The sequence below is a fragment of the Folsomia candida genome, unplaced genomic scaffold, assembly GCF_002217175.1.
Source record: "Folsomia candida strain VU population unplaced genomic scaffold, ASM221717v1 Fcan01_Sc014, whole genome shotgun sequence".
Classification (NCBI taxonomy): Eukaryota; Metazoa; Arthropoda; class Collembola; order Entomobryomorpha; family Isotomidae; genus Folsomia; species Folsomia candida.
This window is the reverse complement of record NW_019091206.1, coordinates 3449686-3473928: the sequence shown is the minus strand read 5'-3', so window position 1 is coordinate 3473928 and position 24243 is coordinate 3449686. Positions and strand designations below refer to the sequence as shown.

Below are 24243 nucleotides of genomic sequence, written 5' to 3'. Positions count from 1 at the left end.
ACGAATTTTCGACATGGTACGTGCACGTAGGATAACTCATGCTCAAAACATATGCAAAATTTCCATCAAGCATCATCTTCTCATCATGCAGATTTCCGTAATTACATAGAAATAAATTGCTAATCGATCTGATTTGCGAAAATTGAGCTGCGTCTTTTGTATGAATATATATAATAAACTTAGATTATTCGCCCATTTCGACATGGTGTCGTATTTACAACATCACTTACGTAACTCATACTTCAAAACCATGTTAGTGAAACATTTGAAATTATAAAATGCATGTCTTGTTGTAAGTACTATCAGGCAGTTTCAAAAATATGCATTACGTAATTTGTATAAATCTTGCAAAAATTGCAATAACAAAGGCTATTTATAGATATAGGAACAATTGTCATATTTATATCAAATGCATAAATATTTATAAGCATCACTAATTATTTTTAACAAGATTAAGACCAAAAATATGTAAATACATATATAAACTTTGTAAAATGTAACAAACATTATGTAAATATTTATTTCTAATAAAAAACGTGCTAGTATCGCTGTGAAAAATAACCCCCACCAGTTCCACAGTATTTGAATGGTCTTCTAAGATTCCGACCGCTAAAAAATTTGTGAAATATAAATAAAATAATTACCAAAATTTTAAATAGAATATTTAATTCATTAATGATGATTCGCTTACGTTGACGCCCGAAGCAATAATTTCTCATTGACAAATTCTGAAGAACTTGAAGATTCCCCGACTAGAAAATCTGTCTCTAAGATAATGTCGATCCCTTGAATAAGTCGGAGTAGTTGGAGACTAGCCAGAATTTTGGGCCATTGTTGGAAATCTTCAAGGCAATATAGGTTCACTTCACATTCTAAATGCTGGTATTTGAAAACAAAATAGTAATTATAATTTCAAATCGAGTCATATTTCCGAATTTATTAAATGAGACGCACCCGAATTACGGCATCATTTGTGGAATTCCTTTCTCCTGCTCCCTCCTTTTCAAGCTGAATCGAGAACACGGGTGGCGTTATGGGGAAATTGGAGGTAAATGTGACCAATGCAGTGATCCGTGCTAGAAAGTTATCAATTTACATGGAATACTTAATACTTTCTCGGAGTTGTGTCGTTTTTAACGCAGGACTCGATCACTCATCACCAAAATCTGCACATTTTCATTTCTCAGCTATGAGAATTTATTTTAAAGTTCTGCACGACAAATTTGTAGTGCTGGTCGTTAAAAATTAAAAAAATATACTCCAGATTTTGACACGTGACAATTTGAAAATTCGTGAAATTTGTCAAATTCGTGAGGTTTGCCAATTCTTGAAATTTCCCAAAAAGTTATGATTTGTAAGATGACAACGATGATTAAATTATTTATAAGTGCATGAAATTAGTAAACTACCATGAAAGATAGTAAATCGAATTACGAGGTCGTTACAAACTGACAGATAGTTATTTTTTTTTAGACTTAATTAAGGCAATTATGATATTTAACAAATAAACAAATCTATGAAATTTGCAAAATTCATCTGTATGTGCAAAACTCATGATCGCCCAGTTTTCCCATTTTTTTACCATCTTCAGGTCGTTCCCAATTTTTTGAAAATATACACTCCAAATTTTGACCCTTTTTGAAGGAGGAGATCTCAAGTTTAAGAAGCCTTCAGAAAAATTGGAACTCATCGAAATTGGCTAAAAAAAACTCAGTGCCATTCCATTAATCAACTCACTGACTACAAATTTCTCGTCCAAAATTTTAAAATAAATTCCCAGAGACGAGAAATGATTAAAAAGGTGCTAATTTTGGTGACGAGTCATCAAGTCCTACGTTAACCATGCATACCTCGACCTCGCTCCAAACATGCTCGAAAAAATATATTCTCTCCAGCCACGATATCCGTGCGCAAATGTTCTTTCGCAAAAGAGTAGCTACAATAAGTCGTAAAATTGATTGATTCCCAAGATTTAAACGTGGTGGACAATTTGGCTGGAAACAATTCCTTTGCATCGGTCGGAATCTCCAAATTTTTCGCTTCTGCAAACATAACCAATAAGATAAGTAAATATTACTTTACACAAATTAAGGACTGCTCACGAATAAACTGAAAACATGCATAAAGCGATATTTGACTTGAAGTATTTGAAAATTGAATACCTAAAAGTTTTAACTGTTCGTGTAACGCAGTTTGGTTCGAAAGACGCAATTTGATCTTTTTCAAGACGATTTCAATATTCAGATAACTCGTTTCCATCTTAGGACGACTTAAACTTTCGTCATTTGCATCGGAATGCTCCTATTTAATAGAAATTATTAATAATTCTTATCAAAATCAAAACCATTTGAAAAATTCCTTACAGTCAAAGGAGGAAATTCCACACCCGCGAGTCTCTGCGCCCAGAGAAAAGGTCTGCCCGTCGCGGACACAAAATCTGCAATTTCCTTCGTATCAACTTTTTGAAGTAGGTACCGATTAGCCGGATTTGGGCTGTATAATCCCGTATCGTCTGGAAATAAGTCTTCCAACAAACTCTCCGATGACGCGATTTCGCAACTATTTATGAACAAAAGAAAATTAAAATCAGAATAAAACCAAAAATGTATCACTAATTATAATTTTTTATATCCAATTACTCTGGAATTTTGTTGACGTCGTCCACCGTTTTAGCCTTTACCGTAATGATTTTGAGTTTTCTCAGGTAAAAGAATTGAATCAGTACGGCATTTGAACCTGAAAAGTTTTAGTAAAATTATGTAGAAAAGTTTCAAATATTCACGAATCACGTTATTTTTATTAATTTGAATTAATACCCTTCGAGCTAACGATCCACTCAATCCACAAGGGATGTTTTTCTATTAATTTGTTCTTCGCATCTTCCCGTGATAAGTTATTTGAGCTCTTTTTCCGTATTACTCTTCTTGATGTCTAACAAGAAAGAATTTTTTAGGAAATAATTATTCAACTGATCAAAAATTGATTAAAAGTAATATTTATTTACCTCCGTCTCATCGAAATCCAGCTCTTTGTCGGAATCAGAATCATCTTTGTCTTCTTCTGGGGTGACCATTAATTCTTTAGCTGCCTCCACATTTCCACGTAGATGAACTACCAAATCCATTTTTTCTGCTAAATATTAAAAAAGTACATTAGAGTTGGAGTTGTTTGGGGATTTGCTACATTTTTCGCACTGAAAAACAACCCACGCACGAAATTGCAACAAACACAAAAAATGCGAGGTGCAAAAAACTGCGAGAAGTGTGCGCCATCCAGCCACGCGCCTTATGGAGTAGTTTCTTGCACCGTGCGTTTCTTGCAGGTCAAAATATGCAGCTGCAAGAAACCACTTTCTCCCCGTAATTTCTTGCAAGTCGTTTCTTACATGCGAAACAGAGCATTGAGAGCACTTGCATATAAAGAAAATCTTTTTAAATATTTGTTATACCGTTTGCTTCCCTGAACGCATTCGACTGAACGAACAAAACGTACAATTCTGCCGGAAGATATTGTGCGATTTCGTTTTCTTCCTTTTTCGACGATATTTCAATTCCAAAAATCTGCTGGAGAGGTTTTGTCGCATCCAGGATGCTGTTCAACAAGGGACAAATGCTGTCAAGTTTTCCTTGCGTGTCAGTAATACGTTTGGACGCAGATTCCTTTTCTTTCTCCAAGGAATTGCAATCTTCAGTAAGTTTTCGTCTTTGAACAAATTCGTACTCTAGTCTTGCGATTCGTTGTAAGTGTGGATCCGATTTGGTAGACTTCTAATGGACAATTAGTTAATATAGAACAATTAATTTAATTTAATTAGTAGATTTAATTAATGTTTAAATTACGGTTTTAGTTATCTTCTCTGGCGCTTCTTCATAAAATTGCTCGATCGGAATGAGATCAATTAATGCGTCTTTTCCCCTAAAATTTGAAAAAACAAGGATGAAAAATAAAACGTCAAATCGTTTTTTAAATCGCAATTTTCATAAATTTCTTCGTTCATACTTATATTCCTGAACGGCTGCGGCTTGCTTTTGCAATATTGTCGCTTCATACAAAAGGTTTTGAAGGTGAAGGTGATCAGAATCTACGCCACTTCTCACACTGAGCTGCTCGTCCTTGACCGACTTTAGTTTCAATTTCATCATCCGATTTATTAAACGAAGGCTCGATAACTTCATTAGACCTTCTTCCATTTTGTCTTCAAAATCGTCCTGTACGAATAAAATATTATTGTAATTCCAGCAATCACAAGAAGACAAGGTGAGATAAGGGCAGAATAAAAATTTAACCTCATCTGTCGTGGGTGTCGTCAGCATGGACATAATTTCCTGCAAATTCTTCTCCAGTTCTGCACAAATATTGTGACCTTCGCTCAAACTTTGCGTTGCATTGAGAGATTTGGCCAAATTGTTCTCATGCTCGACAACGCTCTAAAAAACAAACCATAATTAAAATAACTGAAATTGAAGCCACTAATTTCTACCACGAAATGAATTATTATCCTCACTTCATACAACTCTTTCTTATTCAACGTTACTGGATCTTTATCCACGTCCATCTTCGATTCTGTGGGTGGGATTAGATTGGTTTTCCCAAAAGATGATGAATTGGTCTGTTTTGAACTAGAAGGGTCGGATTTACCGCAGGAGGATGATGATAACGACAGTCTGCCGGATTTCACTAGTGGTTCTCTTTCATTTCTGAGCCGCCTGTCCTCCTTGGACGATAGACGATCTCTTTTTAAGCTACTGCTGCTGTCCTTCCGCCCTCCGCCAGAATTGGAACGGTCAAGGCGATCTCGATCACTTCGGCTGGGTTGTTTCGCCATCGCTCTAACTTGCAATTAAAACCTTCCTGTAATTTGCAATCGCAACACGTTTATGATTAATAGACTTACCACCTACACCGTGCCAAATAATCAATTATTTTTAAGTACAATTAACTAGTTAATTAATTGTTGAAACTTTAAAGAACAACTTTTGCGGCTTTTCACTTTTATTCAGCGGTATAAAATAAATATACATTTGAATTTCCCGGCGCGATTCAGTCTCAAATTCTCAGATTTATTAAGAAACTGAGGTTAAGATTAGATAACCTATTTTTAAATAAATTAATAAATTATTCTCGATAAGATAGTTCAGGTAAGAAGTTATCTCTCATTAAAATTCAAGTACAGAAGAACGTATCTTACTAATAGTAATGTTTCTTTTTCATTACAGGCCACGTGTGTTCATTAGATTTGACATTATTTCAGAATTTGTTAGACAAAGAACATTAAGATAACCTATTTAAATAAATTAATAATTATCGATAAGCAAATTCAGGTAAGAAGTTATCTCCTATTGAAATTTAGCTACACAAAAACTCACCTTACTAATAGTAGCCCTTATTTTTCATTACAAATACATTAAATTTGACATAATTTCAGAATTTCTCACCCAAAATCACTTATCTTTACTTAAAGTGATGATATACCTCATCCGACAAGACCTTCAACTCAACAACGCTGCAAATAACAAAACTGACGGGTCCCCCACTCCGAGAACGATGGTGACCATGACTCTCCCCAAGGGTCAGCTTCCCTGTCCCCTTTCCAAAATTGCATTCATCAATAAATTCAAACTCCCGAAGGATTCCGTTATCAAACTCCAGTATAAAGGGAAGCTCATCCCTTGGTGCATGGTAGAAAAGTGCGACTTGGTCAAAATTACGGTGTGTCGACCACATCAAAACGGTACATACATAAGAATTTCATAATTACATGTAGGTCTCTCAGCGTATGCTATCAGATTTTGAGCAAATTAGTGTCAATCGATGACCAATTTAATTAGGATGAAATTTGTAAAGGCGAAGATTTCTCAATGGGCACATTTTGCAGAGATTGTTGCATCCGAAGAAGGAAAAACGTGCAGTAAATTTGGAAAATGTAAAATTTGTCAACTTTAGGACGCGTTTTCTCCTCTTCGAATACAAACATTTCTGCGAAACGTCCCCATTGGGAGGTCGTGTCTTTCGCAAATTTAATACTAATTAAATTTGCTATCGATTCACACTAGTTTGCTCAAAATCGGAGAGCATGCGCTGGGAGATCTCCATTGCTAGTCATTTACATAAATTCAATTTCACTAAACTTGCCTCTACAATAAATTTCAGTAAAACCCGAAATTTTGGAGGGCCCTTCCAACACGGACATTTTAATGCGGAAAAAAATGGCCGACCTGGGAATCAGGCTTGCATCCCTCGAAGCCGTCGCCGACCCGGCCACCATATCAGCCAAGACGGACCGGGACCTTCAACTTTTGACCAAACAGATATCATTCTTAGGGAACCGAGTGGCCGAAGCGGATCACGCCGAGTGGATCAAGAAGACCTAATTTATAACTAGTTTAACTCGTAGGCATCGAAGACGTATCACCAAAGTTGTCAAAATCAGCACATTTTTAATCATTTCTCGCCTCTGGGAACTTATTTTAAAATTCTGGACGACAAATTTGTAGTCGGTGAGTTGATTAATGGAATGGCGTTTTTGGAATGGAGTTTTTTGAGCCAGTTTCGACGAGGTCCAATTTTTCTGAAGGCTTCTTAAACTTGAGATTGCGTCCTTCAAAAAGTGTCAAAATCTGGAGTGTATACGTAGGTGTTTTATTATTAATTTTCAAAAGGTATGTTCCGCACTGTTTCTGACCAAAATTTTGATGAAATAACAAACTTCAAATACATTTAGGAGGCTGTGATTTTTTTCAGCTCTGTGGGTTAACATAAACACTAGCAATAACTCATTAAAATTTACCTCGACGGAAAAAATGCTAGATTTGCAAATTACATATCGTAGTGTGATTTAATTTTTAATGCTGGATGGGTAATAAGTGTCGCAGATTTATGGTTGAATCCTTAAAATTTACGATGAAGACTGCCCAACACAAAACACAAATTCAATTGGGTCAATAATTTTAAATGATGGCGAAACGAGGTCTCGGGCAAAAAGTCGCCAGGACGCTCAAAATCCGTTTCTTCCACAGAAAGGCTCCGGAAACTAGAGGAACAAATAATGAGAGATCCGCGATTGAAACTGTCCTATTTAGCAGATGAGATGGGTGTTTCAAAACCAGCAATTTGTTCCATGTTAACTGAAGACTTAGGTATGAAAATGGTTTCCGCCCGTTGGGTACCAAAATTGCTTTCAGCATCTCAAAAACAGGATCGAGTCGACTTTTGCAATGCCAATTTTAACCTATTAAATGAAGACTTGAACCTGCTCAATATTTTATTAGTTGCATATGGTACTTGGGTTTACTATTATGACCCGGTGACCAAATAATAATTCCCTCAATGGAAGCACGAGGGGTTGCCACCGCCCGTGAATTGAAAAGTGCAAAAATCTGACAAAAAAATGATGATGACCACTTTCAAGGATACCAAAGGTCCCCTCCTTATAAAATTTATTGCTGTAAATACTACGGCCGTGTATGCAGGAACCCCGAAGGAGCTGCGTCCTCCGGTTGAAAAGAAACGTGGGGTCAAAATAAAGAGTTGGCCTTTTTTTAGACGACAACGCGCCACCTCATACCTGGCTTTTTGCGAGGGTTAGTGCAGACGAAAATCGCTTTACCTGCACAAACCACACCCCGTGCAGTCCGGACTTGACCCTTAGTGATTATTATTCGTTTCGAAACTTAAAGAAAAACATCAGGGGAAAACGGTTTTCGGATGATAATGAAATCAAGTCGTAAATTTTGGCATATTTTCGAGGTAAATTTTAATGAGTTATTGCTAGTGTTAATGTTAACCTACAGAACTGAAAAAAATCACAGCATTCTAAAAGTATTTGAAGTTTGTTATTTCATCAAAAGTTTGGTCAGAAACAGTGTGGAACATACATTTTGAAAATTAATAATAAAACACCCACGTATTTCTTAAAAATTGGGAACGACCCCTGCTCTACAAATTTGTGGTTCAGAATTTTAGAATAAATTCCCAAAGCTGAGAAATGATTACAAATGTGTTAATTTTGACAATTTTTGCGATAAGTCATCAAGTCCTAAATTACATGTGCACATTTCCCTGTAAATTTTGTATCGTTTTGTTATATATCATCAAGTTTTCTTTTTATTGTTGTTGAACAACATCATCATCTATGCATAACAAATTTAAACATATTTAATAAGGCAATAAATTTGAATGTTTTGCTTGTAAAGACAAAGTATTGTGTTCGCTAATACCCTAATTATTGTAATTATCTTAATTAATTATATAAAGATCTACAAGAAAACATGGATTGTAAAACAAGTTAAAGTTAAAAATAATACTCACGAGTATCTGGAAGAAGCTTATACATAAATTTATGTTATTCTTTTTGGGAGTTGATAAATTTCTGCCTGGTTAATAAATTTAAATCTGTTAAATATTAAACAAATCTCCGGCCGAGGGTAGTGGAGCTAACCCGTCCGTGACCGAGGGCAATTTTGACAAATCCGGCATACTTTGTACATGCGACTTCATCTCTTCTAGTTTCCTGGTCAGGATTTTACCGTATTGTTGGTGTTCCTGTGAATTCAGTCAATCAAAATTCATGAATTTTTCATATTTACTATCCGGTAATAATTTCAACTGAAAAATCACTGATTTATCTGTGGTAGACAAAGTACTTTGTCGAAATACAATATTTTAAGCTCTGTTCTTCCAGGGTTTAGATTTCCAGGGCTGTTACACCCACAAAAACACGAAAATCTACGTCGAGAAGGGAAAAGTCTTATGAAAATACAGGTTTTCAAAAGAAATCAACCTTTTATCGAGCCGTCAAAATGCATTAATTTCACGATTTTTCAAAAACGTTGTATTTTGACCGTGATAAAAGGTTAATTTCTTAAAAAAATGTGTATCTTCGTATGACTTTTGCCTTCTCCGTGCAGATTTTCGTCTTTTTGTGGGTGTAACACCCCCGGAAATCTAAACCCTGGGAACACCGGAGCCCAGAATACTGTATTTTGACAAAATATTTTCCCCACGTCTGTTAAAAATCACACACCTCCAATCTATGCTCGGCCTGCGTTAAGAGATCCTTTTGAAAATAGATTAAATCTTGCAGTTTCATCGACACGGTTTTCCTCTCCTCCAACTCGGCGTCCAACTTGACATTGTAGTCCTTGAGGAGGTCGAGGGCAGCCTTGATCTTGTTTTGGAGGTCTCTCGTCACGTCAGAATCAATGCAGAGGGTATCCACCCCCTTCACGTCGGACACTTCTGGAGGCAAATTTGCAATCTTGCCCCGTGTCGCGGCATCCGTGCTGGGCATTTTTTCCAAAGTCTGTGAAGATGCAAAATAATCATGTTAAATTTGTGACAAAAGTAACAAGTTTGAAAGGGTGGGCAAAATATTTTGCAAAAATAGAATATTTCGAGCTCCGTTCTTCGTAGGGTTTGGATTTCCAGTGGTGTTACACCCACAAAAAGGCGAAAATCTACGTGGAGAAGGCAGCAGTTTTACGAAAATACAGGTTTTGTGAAGAAATTAAATTTTTATCGCTACTAAAATACCTGATTTTAAGGATTTTTTAAAATTCAGTATTTTAACGGCGATCGAAAGTTACTTTCTTCACAAAGCCCGTATTTTCGAACGACTGTTGCCTTCTCCACATAGATTCTCGTCTTTTTGTGGGTGTAACAGCCCCTGAAATCTAAACCCTGACGAAGAACAGCTAGTACAAAACACTGCATTTTCACAAAGTATTTCCCCACCCGTACAAATTTCCGTTCTCTTTCACCTTAAGGAGCGCAATTAACTCCTCCTCCGTCGGGGGATCTTTATACGGCGACGGCGACAACTTAATTTCCATCTGCGACACGCCATCCACCTCCCATTCTTCTATTGTATTCATATCCTCCGCAATCATGGCTTGTTTCCTCAAATTTTGAAACTCTTTGGATCTCGCTCGTCTTTTTTTCACGGCGACAGCGTCAGAATCCGGCTCATCCGTGCCGCCTGTGAGTGTAATTACTTCGGGCGTCGGAGAAATACTGGTTCCTTGTTGTGTCGAGGAACCAGTTGCCACTGCTCCTTCCGTCGGTATCGTGGGCGTCGTGGAGGCATTATTTTGTTTTTTCGGGTCTTCTTTACTGTGCTTGTGGTGATGATGGTGGTGGCGTTTTCGTCTTTCTCGTTCTTTGTCTTTTACTGCCAGCTTATCGCTACTACCACTTTTCGACGCGGAGGTCTTTTGACTTGAGGCTGCTGCTTTATCCGTATTGTTATTACTTGAGGTATTATTTGTATTATTGGTGACGGGAGGTTTGACCGGTTTTTCGATGGCTTCTTCTAGCAATTCGTCGACGTCGGGACCATGTAAATCATCCCACATTTTACGATATGAGCTTTCAAAGTCTTTGATTAAAGCTGTAAGTACAAACAGATTTAAAGTTTACACTTAAAATTTGTAAACCCACGGCCTTTGTGAAAATAGCGTACTTTGAGTTCTGTTCTTCCCAGAGTTTGGATTTCTGGGGCTGTTACACAACACCCACAAAAAGACGAAATCTACGTGGAGAAGGGTATAGTTCTAAGAAAATGCATGTTTTGTGAAGAAATTAACTATTTATCGTGGTCACAATACATTGTGTTAACGATTTTTAAAAAATACAGTGTTTTAGCAGTGATAAATAGTTAATTTCTTCACAAAACATGCATTTTCGTACGACTGTTTCCTTCTCCATGTTGATTCTTGTCCTTTTGTGGGTGTAACACCCCTGGAAATCCAAACCCTGGGAAGGACAGAGATCAAAGTACACAAGTAATTTATTCATCCTGATTTGGCGACTTACTTACCAGACTCGTAAATCCCACGATCCTCCCAAATCTTTAAAATACGAAGGATACTCTTTTTCATTTTATCTTCCGGATTTCTTGCCATGTATTCCAACGCCTTTTTCAAACAGGGGGCAAACAATTTCCCGAAATCGCCCCCTTTCTTTTTACTGTTTTGAATAACATCGTTCACTAAATAGATGAAAGTTAGTTTCCTATGTTCTTGGGCTAATTAATTAAACACAGACAATTAGTTAATACACAATTAAACCCTAAATTAATTTAATTATAGTTAAAATACCTTTTAAAAATTCTTTATACCAAACCTTCACAATCGTGTTGACATGTTTTTTATGATGCAGCAGCCACAAGGATAAAGTCTGGATGGAAACTTGGGTAGAATTTAACTCGGCTAATTTACGTTCAAATCCACTTTCCGTAAAACCGGACATTATATTTTCGAAATTTTATAAACAAAATTAAACTAAAATTTTAAAAAATAAACAAAATTTTGGAAAGACACGGAGGCGAACATCACGAAATTTAGAGCGCAATTTAGTCTCAATTTGCCTCACTTTGAAATTCGCGTCCCATCCGGCAACCAAAAATCAGCTTCCAAGTTTTACAAAAATCTGATTTATTTACGAATCGGAAACTTATATATTTATAAATTTTTGGGAATTATGAAAATTTCAAAAATGTGACGTAAACTGTTCATTATTCGGGTCGTGATAATGTGACAGTAGTAAAGACGGTGTGACGATAAGGGGTGATCCGTAATTGTAGTTATTATCTAATTAAACTGGATTTCTGTGAAACGAGTAAAAAACGTTCAGTTTTAGATTTATTTACTTATCTAATGATAAGATAACGTCTCATTTAAAATAGTGGGGTCCAATCCGGCAACAGAAATTCAGCTTGTAAGGATAAGTAACTTATCATAAGTTCGAATTTGCACACAAAAATCTGATTTTAAGAATCAAAACTTATATTTAAAAACATTCAGAATCACGAAAATTTCAAAAATGTGACGTAAACTGTTCATAATTCGGGTCGTGCTAGTGCTAATGGAACAATTAAATCCAGTTAATTAAATACAGACAATGAGTTATCGTGATTTTACTACATAATTAATTATCTAACTGACTTTCTGCATAAAAGAACGTTATCCACGTCCCGTCATCTTATCTACTGATAACGTCTCCCTTAAAATGATGAGTCCCATGGTTCGTGCCGCCATGTCACCAGGACCGGGGATGATGTCGATGGATCGTGGCCCCTTAACGCCATCCATGGTGAATCAGTCGATGCCCTCGGCGACATCGACGCCACAACAGCAGCAGCAACATGGCGGTCAATTAGTCGCCATGCACCAACAGCTCCAGCAATCCCAGCCCCCGCGGGGTCAATCCCGCTCTCGTTGCTTATCGACTTTATCGTGCAACGGACTTATCATGATCTCACCGTATTGACGGAGCTGTAAGTACATACATTAATTTAATTGGCTTAATTATTAACGAACTAATTAATTATCTATTTAACTGCAGACTACCACGAAAAACGGATATGGAACGAAAACAGGAAATCTTCAACTTTTCCGCGAGAACGAGACTGCTTGCAGTCAGATTGTTGGCGTTGGTCAAATGGGCGTCATCCGCGGCGAAAGTGGACAAATCTGTGGTGCGTAATTAAATATTTAATTGTCTAGTTATTAAAGTTAATTGTCATCCCTTTATAAATACATAATTAACTTTTATTTATTACAGCACATAATGGCCTTTTTAGAGAAACAGTCAATGATATTTGTTGAATCGGCGGATATCTTGTCGCGCATGGCGAGAGAAACTTTGGTTCACGCTAGACTCCCAAATTTCCACGTCCCTGCTGCCGTCGAGGTGCTCACGACGGGGACGTATAACCGGTTACCGACGTGTATCAGGGTACATTAAATTATTAACTAAAATCACTTAACGCAAGACTCAATGACCCATCGCCAAAATAATCAGTCATTTCTCCGCCCTGGGAACTTATTTTAAAATTCTCGACGACAAATTTGTAGAGCAGGAATTTTCCAATTTATAAAAATGTGCACTCCAGATTTTGACACGTTTTGAAGGAGATCTCAAGTTTAAGAAGCCTTCAGAAAATTGGATCTCGTCGAAACTGCCTCAAAAAACTCAACGCCATTCTATCAATGACTTCAAATTAGGCGTCCAGAATTTTAAAATAAATTCCCAGAGGCGAGAAATCCTTAATAATGTCTTGATTTTAACGATTTTTATGATGCATCATCGAGTCCTGCATTGATTAAGTAACTAATTAATTATGATGCTAATCTACTCTTAACTAATTCCAGGAACGAATCGTCCCACCCGACCCGATCACCACGATCGAAAAGAAAACGACCCTAAACCGCCTCAACCAAGTAATTCAACACCGCCTCGTCACCACCCAGCTGCCCGCGCAGATGCGCAACCTAAAAATTGACAATGGTCGCGTCCTATTCCGCGTCGAGAACGAGTTTCAAGTCTCCATCACCGTGCTCGGGGTTTGTTTGTTTGTACTTATTATGCATTTGAAATTATCTAATTATCTTTCAATTTGTTTGTAGGACGGGCCCACGATTCCCTGGCGGATCATCGAGATTGAACTGCTCGTCGAGGATAAAGACATCGGCGACGGGATGACGTTAGCTCATCCACTGCAGATTCACTTTATCCATCAATTAGCGCAATCTCGCCTGGACACGTCGCACTCTCCGCTGAAGGAACTTTACGACATTTTACACGCCTTTGCCCAATCCCTCCAGTTGGAAGTGTTGTACTCGCAGGTGCTCAAGTTGTGCAGGGAACGGCTCGGCGATCTCGTCTCGATTGAGGAGTACACGGTCGGGAGGTCACTCATTTTGGGATATTGGAAGTTAGTCTAAATTTTTGTTATCAAAATACGTAATGAACAATTGCAAAATAATTAGTGGACGCAATTTTAACCAACTTTTATAAAGCGTATAGATCAAACTTGAGATGGAACAAGCTATATTTTGAACAAAATTGTAATTGGCAATTCCACTAATTTTTCTATTTCGGACGTTAGTCTAATTTTTATAGAGTTGATTAACATACGAAATGAATCATAATTAGTGGATCCCATTTTAAAGAGCTTTGACGAAAATTAGTAAATTATAGATCAAAGATAAAAGTCGACATATGATATTTTTTTAAATTTTACTTGATAATTCCATTCATTTTGGAAGTTACTCCACTTTTGCGTGGCGTAAATTAAAATAAGAAATAAACAAGGGCAAAATAATTAGTGAATGCCATTTTTAATTAACTTTTATGAAAATCATAGATCAAAGACGAGATGCAACGAAGCATATTTTTAAACAAAATTACAATTTTAATTCAAAATTCCTAATATTAATATAGAATCTGTCTGAAGAATATTTTTGCTGATTTTTATCCTAATCAAATTGTATCTTATTTCTTCCAGGGAACTGAGCGCCCTCGACCCAAAAGCTGAGCTTGGTTATCGTCTCGTCATCTCGACCGATCCCGCCGACCCTGCCCAACCCCTCGGCGTGACCCACCAACCTCCTCTCACGATGGAGGAGGCCAACCAAACGTGCGAAGGCTTGAGGAGCAATCAGCTCGAGAAGATTATGGTGCACACGGTCTACCTCCGCAGCAAGAATCGTCTCTCCGACTTGAAGAAAGAGGTCGAAATATTTCTCGGCGTTTCGTGTACCCTGCAAGGATCGCCCCCCATTTTGAGCATCCCTGTGTTGGCGCATTGTCTAAAGTGAGGAGCTAAAAATAGATGGGGAGGAATTTGCATATTTAAATTCATTTTGATTATCTATCTCCAGATCTGAGCAACTCTTGGTCACCGTGAACATTCAGACGGGCTCGTTCCTCGTGCACATACCTCAATTTGAGCACCCCTCGCCCCACGTGGTGTCGGATATCCAGCAAACGCTCAACTCTCCGTCGATTGACACGCCAAAGTTGAAGGAGCTCATTTCACAGTTGAGGTGAGCAGTTGTACTTTAGTTTGAAAAGTCGGTCAAGAAACAGACCGACGGACATGACGATTACATAAGTCCTGGTTTGGGCTAAAAATTTTATATTAAATGGACCATATTTATTAATCGCAGATACTGGATAACTGAGCGTCGCTGTGAAAAAACGCTGCAACACTTGCCGGCCAGTGCGGGCGACCGGATTACCCTGCTCAAGTGGGATGAACACCCAATCCTCAGAAATATTGGGAAGCAACGCCTCACCATCAAGTTTCAAAGGCATCCTTACGCAATTTTGGTAAATTAACTAGCTTTGTAATTAGCAGGGGGCCAGGGATATGTACTAACGACAAATCGCTGAAATATTTACGAAATATGTTCAAAAAATTAGGGTTTTCGCAAAATTTGTAGTTTTGAATACAATCTTCTGGATTTTTTGTGATCCAATTTCTTTGAACACAAAAAATTCGTCTCACACCGTTGAAATATTTACGAAAGGTATATTTATGTTTATGAAATATATAAGAGATTTACGTATTTTTCAAATAATAGTTTTTATCATTATTTACATGTCTGAAAACCCAGAAACACTTATCGATGTCTTGCAATTTTTATGATCTATTAGCGCTAGAGAACACACCCACAAAACTTTACCGTCGGCAGTCATCAAATGAATAACCTGAAAATAAATACAAATCCCCCCTCTGTTAATTAGTTAACTATTAGTTAACTCAATAATAATGTGATGTATTGTATGTATGTATTATGTTTCTAGATCGTCGAATTTCACGAGATTGAGGAGCACTTGACCGAAATGGAGTACAACTTTTACCTCGTCATCGTCAAGAAAGCTTCGGCCGATGAAAATGAAGAATTTTTACCTCAGAGCCACATGCCGGGCGGTGTCGTGCCAAAGTTCTATTTAAAACCGGTCACCGTCATGCCGCTAGACACGTTCGCAGCCACGCATGGACCATACACGGAAGTTGATGGTTAGTTGTTACCCATTAATGTAGAACTGGATGCCTCATCGTCAAAATCAGCACATTTTTAATTTCTTGGTTCTGGGAATATATCTTAAAATTCTGGACGAATAAATTTGTGGAGCAGGCTGTTCCCCATTTTTTTTAAAAATATACAGTTCAGATTTTGACACTTTTTGAAGGAGGAAATCTCAAGTTTAAGAAGCCTTCGAAACTAGCTTCAAAAACTCGTCGCCATTCCATTAATCAACTCACTGACTACAAATTTGTCGTCCAGAATTTTAAAATAAATTCCCAGAGCCGACAAATGACTAATAATGTGTTAATTTTCACGATTTTGATAAGAAATCATCGAGTCCTACGTTAATTCTCTCAGAAGAAACTCTAATTCTAATTTACTTGACTTTTATTTTCGAACAGTTCTCGACTTCAGTGAGCGAGTCCTCGGGAAGAGAAAGATGGGTTCACCACACGTCAAACCGGGCGAGCCGTCGTTAAAAAAGCAGAAAAATCCTGCCTATTTCGTACCTGAATTAGCCCACATTGTCGCCATGTGTGACGAGCGGCTGCCTTTTGCCCTGTTAACGGTGGAGGTCCGTTTTTCCTCATAATTCTTGAAAATTTACTGCCATTTAATAATTAAGAAAACTAATTTTACCAATTTCAGTTCTCTAAAGTGGGCATAATCCACTCAGGATGTACCGTTCTGGCGCAAGGGTCCTGTCTGGGCGTCGGCATTTTCCGATTTCCCTCTACTTTACCAAATATTCCACAATCCACGCTGGAAAAGCTGGATTCCTTCGTGGAATCGGCCTTCGTACGGACACAGACACAGTTGAGGGGGCACAAAACGTGGAATTTGGACATTCGGTTTACCAAGTGGGGTGGCAGGTACTTAAATCCAAAAAATACAGTTAATTGTGACACTGTCATAATTATGTCACCAATTTTTGTCACTAATTTTGTTCCACTTCGTCACTAATTTTGTGTCACTAAACTTCGTCACTAATTTTGTGTCACTAAACTTTGAGACTAATTTTGCTCCATTTCGTCAGGAATTTGGTGTCACTAAATTTTGTCATTGCCACTAATATTCACACTAGTTTTGACACTAAATTGTGCCACTGTTCCACTTCGTCATTAATTTTGACACTAAGTTTTGTTCCATTTCGTCACTAAATTGTGTATCCCTAATTTTTCTAGCGAACCTGTCCCCAACTCTGAAAAGCCGCTCCACTTTGTCTACGACATGGCCTTATCGTCGGACGACCACGTGCCACAAATTGTCCGAAACATGCTCGATGACTGGCTCGCGATTGCGAAAATGTTTCATCTCGTGCTCCGGTCAAATTGGTGTCGGAGGATGGAAGCGTCCAACTTGGTCGCGGTCAAGTCTTTCCATTGGAACAGACTCGTCCTCTCGTACGGCCCGAGTCGTGCGGCCAATGTCACCATCTTCTACAGCATTCAAGACAAGTGTTACAAGCTATCGTTTGGTGAGTTAGTGGTTACATATTCAAATAAGTAGTGTCTGGAGGTTTGTCAGCGTGTGAGATCAGATTTTGAGCAAACTAGTGTCAATCGAGGACAAGTTTCATTAGTATGAAATTTGCGAAAGACGCGATCTCCCAATGGGCACGTTTGGCAGAAATATTAGCATCCCAAGAGGAGAAAATGTGCAGCAAATTTGGCAAATTTTGCACTTTCCAAATTTACTGAGCATTTTTTCTTCTGTTTGGATTTTGCAAATATTCCTGCCAAACAAACGTGCCCATTGGGAGATCGTGTCTTTCACAAATTTAGAATTGGCATTTTAAAATGTGTAAAAAATTTCAGAATTCAAAAATTGTTTATTTTAGTTTTGAACCTTGTCAAAATTAGAAATATGTAGCCAGCTAAAAATGTGGGTAGAACTGCAGATGTGCTCAATTTTTTGCACACCAAAAAGTGGCTCTGCCCACATTTTATCCAGCTACAGAGGTCCACTCCTGACGAGGTCGAAAATTAATTGGCGAATTTCGCAAATCTGTAATTTTACACATTTGCAAAAATCTCCACTAAACCAATATACAAATACATCAAATTAATCCTCGAGCCCCCTCCCCCAGTGCAAATAACCTTGAAAACCCTCCATAATTAATTTCCTCTCTATAATTTCTAGGCGGAAGCCAATCTCACAATCCGCACACCTTGCTGCGCCTCCAACTCCAACAATTCATGAACTCTCCCGACGGAACGCTGGATTCCTTAATGAAACTCCTCAACGACACGTACGAACCGTTATACGCGCTCACCAAGCTGCCCTCCACCCCGCAACTGGGCGTTCTCTTTGGCAAAGACAGCCCCCACATTCCCGTCCAAACCTTCGTCCTCGTACCGAGATCGCCCTACCACGTGTCCATCGTCTACTGCAACGTGTACTGTTTGGACGTCCACTTTCAGAGCGAGGGCCTCGTCTCGATCAAGGACGGAGCGTACTCGCAATTCGATAAGAGCCACGTGCTCGGAGAGTTCTCTTTGACGCAGGGGTTGAAGGTGAATGGGTGTAATTTGAACAATTAACATATGATTCGATGGCTTATCGTCAAAATGAACACCTTTTTAATCATTTCCCCACTTTGGGAATTTATTTTAAAATTCTGGACGACAGATTTGCAGTCCGTGAGTTGATTAATGGAATGGCGATGAGTTTTTTGAGCCAGTTTCGACGAGTTCCAATTTTTCTGAAGGCTTCTTAAACTTAAGATCTCCTTCAAAAAGTGTAAAAATCTGGAGTGTATATGTTCAAAAAGTTGGGAACGACATGCTCTGCAAATTTGGCGTCCAGAATTTTAAAAGAATTTCCCAGGGCCGAAAAACGATTACAAATGTGTTGATTTTGACCTGAAATCTCCTTCAACAACTCTCCAAACATGGAGCTTAGATTTCAAAAAAATTAGCAACGACTTGTACTACAAATTTGTCGTATAAAATTTTAAAATAAATTCCCAGGGTAGAGAAATGATTAAAAATCTGCTGATTTTGATTATGAATCATCGAGTCCTAAGTAAATTATGTAAATTAGATGCAAACGAATAATATGCTAATCCTATTTTTTCTCTATGCAGGCATTTTTGTCCAAATATGTCGACGAGAACGCCATGTTTCGACGTCGCTCACAATCGGAAGACGACAATCCTCCCTCCCCGATCTCTACCATGATGGAAATGGATCACAGCGTGGGGACGCCCGGATCTGGGGGAGGCGGTCCAGGATCATCCAGTCCCTTCTTGACAAGGAGTCAACAGCCTTCCAGCCCTGCTCCGGGGAGGTCAAACCCACACACGCCGGCCAGTCCACATATCCAACAAGCAGTAAGTGCTACCGCCAACTTATTTAACGTAGGACTTGACGAATCATTGCCAAAATCGTCAAAATTAAAAAATTGGAAACAAACCAACCTAAAATCTGATTACAATTGCAAGTCGTACAAACTGTCTACAGAAAAAGAGAAAACAAAATCAGATTTGTATGTAAAGTCACAACGACGATAAAAGTAATTAGTTAAGAAAAAGAAATTTAGTAACTTTAATTAAAGGTAGTTTGGCACAGTTTCGGTAAGTTGTTCAATGACAGGTAGTTATTTTATTGTTAGACTTGATAACCAATTATGATAAAAATGAACTAGAGCCTTAAAAAATTCCCTGAATTTACAAAAGTCACAAATCAGATTTGTATGATGACAACGACGATTAAATTATTTTAGAGTGTGAAATTTAGTCAGTTTTTATGGAAGATTGTCATCTTGAGACATGATAACCAAACGACAATTATGATATCGAGGAATTTAATATTTTTACAAAATCCACGAAATCTAAAATATCTACGACATTCCCGAAATTTGTAAAATTCAATAAATTTGATAAGTCTTAAAAAAATAAATTTGATAAATTTGATAACATTAATGCATAATTCACTAAAATTTTTATAAAATCTACAAAATTCTCCCAGTTTCGCATTTCTTTTACCATTTTCTTTCGGAAATTGGCAAATTGAAACAAAAATCCCACTCACAACTTCAATAATGTAGCTATTTTCTATACTCTAAATTATTTCTCGTTTTATTTCCAGCAAAACCAAAATTCGACTGGATTCAGTCCAGCGGCCACGTCCCTCGCAAACTTGGCGTCTCCTCCGTCACTCAGCCATCTCAGTCAGCAAAGTCCAAATCCAAGTTCGGCCATGCATCACCACCCGACGCCGTCACCTTCCACCCTGCTTCCGGCCCCGTCTCCATCCGCAGGGCCGATGTCCGTCCCAACCCCGTCACCAAACCCTGGCTCGGCCGCGCAAAGTTTGGCGGCACATGGACCTGCGAGTGCAATGGCGTCGTTGGGCGGAGGTGGTGGAGGGGCGAGCCACCCGTCCCCATTTTTCCACGCGGAAAGTTCTCCCGCACCGATGCCGAGTCCGTGGGCGAATGCGGGTTCGCCCGGAATGCCACGACCCGCGACGAGAGTGGGACATTCACCGCAGGGACATGTGAGTCCAGATTGGTTAATTGAGCTTTGGCCGAGACATGGACAACGTTCTTATCGGATCGCGAAATATTTTTTGCGAAACAATCAGCTCAAAAATTTGAATTATTTAAAAAATAATCAGCTCAAAAATTTGAATTATTTAAAAAATAATCAGCTCAAAAATTTGAATTATTTAAAAAATAATCAGCTCAAAAATTTGAATTATTTAAGAAATACAATTAATTTTTTGCGAAACAATCAGCCCAAAAATTTGGATTATTTCAAAAATACAATTAACTCCTAATTGAAAAGCTATTGAAGATCAAAATTTTATGAGATGTTAAATAGCATAAAATTTGATTCGAGATTTGAAAAACTTTCAGGCAGATGTTTAACCAAAAATCTTGACGGACATACATATTTCGCAAGCCGATAAGACATGTCAAATGCTTGACCACCGCGAATTATTGCAATAATTAGATTAACATATTATCCTAATTTGCATGATTACGCAAAAATAGTTCTGTCCCTTCAAAATCTATTGAACTTAAAAGATTGATGAGATGCTAAATAGCATAAAATTGGGATTTTGAAAATTTTTATCTTCACAAACTTTTGAATGAGTAAAGCTACCGTGTTAATTTTATTTTTGAAATTATCCCAATTTTTGGATTGATTTTTATGCAAAACGGCACTATTTCGAGTTATTTCGCAAATTGAAAAACACAGGCCAAAGCATTTATCATGGAATTTGGAGTGATAAAATTTTGGTTTTTCTTCTTCTTGCAGGGGGACAACCGTCAAAGTGTATCGACGAGTCGCGTCCTTCCTCAGAAGAGTTGGGCCGGCGCAATCCCCACGACGCTGACTGCGGACGCGCTTGACATCCTGTGCACTCCGACGACCTCCGTGGATGGCGTGGACAATGAGAACGGCTACCCGTGTCGACCTCTCGAACGATTTTTGGGTTGCTCCTACTTGAGAAGGCAACTTCAGAGGATCGTCACTTCAGAAGATAATGTGAGATTGAGAGTAACTTAAAATGGAAATTTCTTAAATTTCTGAAAATGGAAGTCTACCAGCTTATGCTGTCCGATTTTTAGCAAACTAGAGTCAATCGATCACAAATTTATTAGGATGAAATTTGCGAAAGACGCGATCTCCCAATGGACACGTTTTGCAGAGATATTTGCATCCAAAGAGGAGAGAAAACACGCCGCAAACTCGACAAATTTTACACTTTCCAACTTTACTGCGCGTTTTCTCCTCTTGGGATTCAAATATCTCGGCCAAACGTGCCCGTTGGGAGATCGTATGTTATGCAAAGTTCATCGTAATTAAATTTATGATCGATTGACATGAGTTTGGTCAAAATCGGAAAGCATATGCTGGCAAACCTCCTTTGCTAAACTTCTTGAGGGTATAAATTTACATATTATGTTAATTTTCAGCTCCACCCACAACCCAACGAACCCGGCGTGATAATGTTCCGCTCAGACTCGCTCCAATTCCGCGTCAGTCTAGACCCGAATCACTTCCAGTCTCTCCACTTGAAAGTCAACCCGGTCCCAGAATCACAAAATTTATGGAGTCCGGATGAAATTCAACTGTTGGAAAAGTTTTTCGCCACCAAAGTCGTCAGCCCACCGTTTCGGCCGTACGGTTTGGCCGCCTTTGCGAAATTGGTCTCTCTTCCCACGAGAATTATTAAGGACTGCCTTCAGATCATCCGGCTCCAGTTGATTCCCTCCATCGTGGAACAGCAAGGCTGGAAGTGGAACGTCCAACTGTGTCTGACCGTTCCCCCCTCGCAGATGCCGATAGTGAGACCGGGAATGTCCGCCATTGTGACGTCGCACAGCAAAATTTTACTTTATGTAGGTTCAATCAATTACTATCGAATTGATGTCACCAAAATCGTCAAAATCAGCACGTTTTTAATCATTTCTCGCCTCTGGGAACTTATTTTTTTTTAATTCTGAACGACAAATTTGTAGTCAGTGAGTTGATTAATGGAAAAGTGTCGAGTTTTTTGAGCCAGTTTCGACGAGTTCCAATTTTTCTGAAGGCTCCTTAAACTTGAGATCTCCTCCTTCAAAAAGTGTCAAAATCTGGAGTGTGTATTTTCAAAATTGGAAACTCCTTGCTCTACAAATTTGTTGTCCAGAATTTTAAAATAAATTCCCAGAGACGAGAAATGACTAAAAAATGTGCTGAATTTTGACCATTTTGGTGCTAAACCATCGAGTCCTTCGTTAAACCGTGGATCTGATTTCCCATCGCAAAAAGTCCCCAAAATTATGACGGTTTTTTATGCATGCAAAAAACTGGAAATAAAAATTCCCTCCAAACAGAAATCGCACCCACGATTAATATTTAACCTTTTGACCTTTAATTTCTCTAACAATTTATTTATTTTTCGCGTGCAGTTACTGTTAACTCGAGCGTACGGAAATAATATTGAACTCCCCATGTTGGACGATCAAGGACAACCCCAACTATTTCAAGAACCCGAAAAGATTCCGTTCGTCGTGCTTCCCTTAATTCATGAATTGACCGCAAATTCCACCCAGTTGGCGGAAAAGAGGGCTGTGGGACCTCGTGAGTTACACATTTCTTTTTATGCAAATTGTTTCGCAAAATTTACAATAATTTATTATCTTTAGCTCCCACCGAGTACATCGTGATCAGCGAGCAGCTCCGTCGCTTCGTCCAATTTCATCACTCGATGGAATGCTCCATCTTCCCCGCGGTGCAAGATCTCTTAATGAATCTGACCCTCCCACCGGAATCCGGTCCGGGAAGTGTTCAGATGCAGCAGCAACAACAAATGGTACGATAACGTATCTAGGACTTGATGATTCTTCGCCAAAATCAACACATTTTTATTCATTTCTCTGCTCTGGGAACTTATTTTAAAATTCTGAACGATAAATTCGTAGTCAGTGAGTTGATTAATGGAATGACGCGGAGTTTTTTTAAGCAGTTTCGTTGAGCTCCTGTTTTTCTGAAGGCTTCTTAAACTTGAAATCTCCTCCTTCAAAAAGGGTCAAAATTTGGAATGTATCTTTTCAAAAAATGTTATACCACAAATTTATTGAGTAGTAGTCGTTGCCAATTTTCTAAAAATGTACACTCCAGATTTTGACACTTTCTGAAGGAGGAGATCTCAAGTTTAAGAAGCCTTCAGAAAAATTGTAACTCGTTGAAACTGGCCCAAAAAACTCACGGCCATTGCATTAATCAACTCACTGACTGAAAATTTGTCGTTCAGAAATTTAAAATAAATCCCCAGAGAGGAGAAATGATTAAAAATTGACGATTTTGGTGATTAATCATCGAGTCCTACATACATTAATTAGCCATGTTAACAATGCCGTAACGCCTGACTTGATTTATTCCAGCAGCAACAAATGCAAGGCCCACCGATGATACCTCCCCAAATGGGGCAGATGGGTGGTCCCCCCTTCGCCTCGCCACATGCGGGTCATGGAATGTAAATAAATTCTATTATGCAGCCTCCCCATGAAATAATTAACATCAACTAGTTAGTTATTTTGACAACGACATCTAAAATATGTATGTATGTACATAAATACGTAGGTAACTTTAAATCCAATGTGTTAATTAAATACGAATTCTAACTATAAATAGGTTTAGGTAGGATATATATTGACCCAACAACCCAAATGTATGTACTTATTGATAATTGTTTGTGTACCATTTTTGAGCTTTTCTGGTTCCAATAATAATTAACCTGAACAAATTCAAAAGAATAATTCCAACATGCAAATTATTGAGATCAAATTAACTACGAAATTATTTAATTTTCATGTGTTTCACGTCATTTTAAAGGGAATTTCACCACGAAATTAACCCCATCAATATTTTTCACCTCCGACCAACCCATGATCGTGAGGACGAGGCCAAAGGTCGCAAAATGAC

The 24243-nt window shown here is 38.3% G+C and overlaps 4 protein-coding genes across 10 annotated transcripts; 2 read left to right on the top strand and 2 right to left on the bottom strand.

Moving 5' to 3' along the window:
- Positions 1-360: 360 nt before the first annotated feature.
- LOC110855908 (THO complex subunit 5 homolog) lies at positions 361-5032 on the bottom strand. Of its 4 annotated transcripts, XM_035856715.1 has the most exons (16): positions 4895-5015; positions 4639-4829; positions 4505-4563; positions 4287-4427; positions 4000-4208; positions 3840-3915; positions 3449-3767; positions 3005-3132; positions 2817-2931; positions 2640-2736; positions 2364-2559; positions 2163-2301; positions 1851-2042; positions 955-1076; positions 692-879; positions 361-609 (listed from the first exon to the last, which is right to left on the bottom strand). In XM_035856715.1, the coding sequence occupies exons 2-16, from the start codon at positions 4823-4825 to the stop codon at positions 540-542; spliced, it is 2238 nt and encodes a 745-aa protein (XP_035712608.1). In that variant the 5' UTR covers positions 4826-4829; positions 4895-5015; the 3' UTR covers positions 361-539. The 4 variants fall into 4 exon arrangements, with proteins under 4 accessions (XP_035712608.1, XP_021960013.1, XP_021960012.1 ...); XM_022104321.2 differs by having other exon boundaries at positions 4505-4833; positions 4895-5032; XM_022104320.2 differs by having other exon boundaries at positions 4505-4829.
- Positions 5030-8197, top strand: LOC110855966. Of its 3 annotated transcripts, none has more exons than XR_004836186.1 (5): positions 5032-5138; positions 5217-5321; positions 5426-5731; positions 6151-6419; positions 8026-8197. XR_004836186.1 is itself a non-coding variant. In XM_035856716.1 (4 exons), the coding sequence occupies exons 3-4, from the start codon at positions 5464-5466 to the stop codon at positions 6369-6371; spliced, it is 489 nt and encodes a 162-aa protein (XP_035712609.1). In that variant the 5' UTR covers positions 5030-5138; positions 5217-5321; positions 5426-5463; the 3' UTR covers positions 6372-6545. The 3 variants fall into 3 exon arrangements, 1 of the variants encoding a protein (XP_035712609.1); XR_002548532.2 differs by having other exon boundaries at positions 5033-5138; positions 6151-6416; XM_035856716.1 differs by lacking the exon at positions 8026-8197 and having other exon boundaries at positions 5030-5138; positions 6151-6545.
- Positions 8086-11357, bottom strand: LOC110855965 (regulation of nuclear pre-mRNA domain-containing protein 1A). The gene is made up of 5 exons (XM_022104405.2): positions 11097-11357; positions 10817-11023; positions 9759-10387; positions 9023-9301; positions 8086-8541 (listed from the first exon to the last, which is right to left on the bottom strand). The coding sequence occupies exons 1-5, from the start codon at positions 11245-11247 to the stop codon at positions 8395-8397; spliced, it is 1413 nt and encodes a 470-aa protein (XP_021960097.1). The 5' UTR covers positions 11248-11357; the 3' UTR covers positions 8086-8394.
- Positions 11358-12005: 648 nt separating this feature from the next.
- Positions 12006-24091, top strand: LOC110855924 (mediator of RNA polymerase II transcription subunit 14). Of its 2 annotated transcripts, none has more exons than XM_022104345.2 (20): positions 12006-12274; positions 12343-12475; positions 12562-12735; positions 13152-13343; positions 13407-13714; positions 14288-14596; positions 14664-14828; positions 14952-15114; positions 15592-15808; positions 16220-16392; positions 16467-16690; positions 17003-17295; positions 17961-18334; positions 18907-19152; positions 19910-20320; positions 21088-21318; positions 21750-22175; positions 22728-22899; positions 22965-23131; positions 23703-24091. In XM_022104345.2, exons 2-20 carry the CDS (start codon positions 12362-12364, stop codon positions 23796-23798), a joined length of 4455 nt encoding a protein of 1484 aa, XP_021960037.1. In that variant the 5' UTR covers positions 12006-12274; positions 12343-12361; the 3' UTR covers positions 23799-24091. The 2 variants fall into 2 exon arrangements, with proteins under 2 accessions (XP_021960037.1, XP_021960036.1); XM_022104344.2 differs by having other exon boundaries at positions 12140-12274; positions 23706-24091.
- Positions 24092-24243: the final 152 nt, after the last annotated feature.

Excerpts from the sequence above, each read along its gene's own strand:
- LOC110855908 (XM_022104321.2), bottom strand. The coding sequence starts at position 4,825 with ATGGCGAAACAACCCAGCCGAAGTGATCGAGATCGCCTTGACCGTTCC. Across the intron at positions 3,916-3,999 it reads GCAGCCGTTCAGGAATATAA|GGGAAAAGACGCATTAATTG; the intron begins GTATGAACGAAG and ends TTCAAATTTTAG. Across the intron at positions 610-691 it reads TTATTGCTTCGGGCGTCAAC|CGGTCGGAATCTTAGAAGAC; the intron begins GTAAGCGAATCA and ends CAAATTTTTTAG.
- LOC110855966 (XM_035856716.1), top strand. The coding sequence starts at position 5,464 with ATGATATACCTCATCCGACAAGACCTTCAACTCAACAACGCTGCAAAT. Across the intron at positions 5,732-6,150 it reads GTGTCGACCACATCAAAACG|TAAAACCCGAAATTTTGGAG; the intron begins GTACATACATAA and ends AATAAATTTCAG.
- LOC110855965 (XM_022104405.2), bottom strand. The coding sequence starts at position 11,247 with ATGTCCGGTTTTACGGAAAGTGGATTTGAACGTAAATTAGCCGAGTTA. Across the intron at positions 9,302-9,758 it reads AGTTAATTGCGCTCCTTAAG|ACTTTGGAAAAAATGCCCAG; the intron begins GTGAAAGAGAAC and ends GCATCTTCACAG. Across the intron at positions 8,542-9,022 it reads AGGCCGAGCATAGATTGGAG|GAACACCAACAATACGGTAA; the intron begins GTGTGTGATTTT and ends CTGAATTCACAG.
- LOC110855924 (XM_022104345.2), top strand. The coding sequence starts at position 12,362 with ATGGAACGAAAACAGGAAATCTTCAACTTTTCCGCGAGAACGAGACTG. Across the intron at positions 22,900-22,964 it reads AAAGAGGGCTGTGGGACCTC|CTCCCACCGAGTACATCGTG; the intron begins GTGAGTTACACA and ends TATTATCTTTAG. Across the intron at positions 23,132-23,702 it reads TGCAGCAGCAACAACAAATG|CAGCAACAAATGCAAGGCCC; the intron begins GTACGATAACGT and ends GATTTATTCCAG.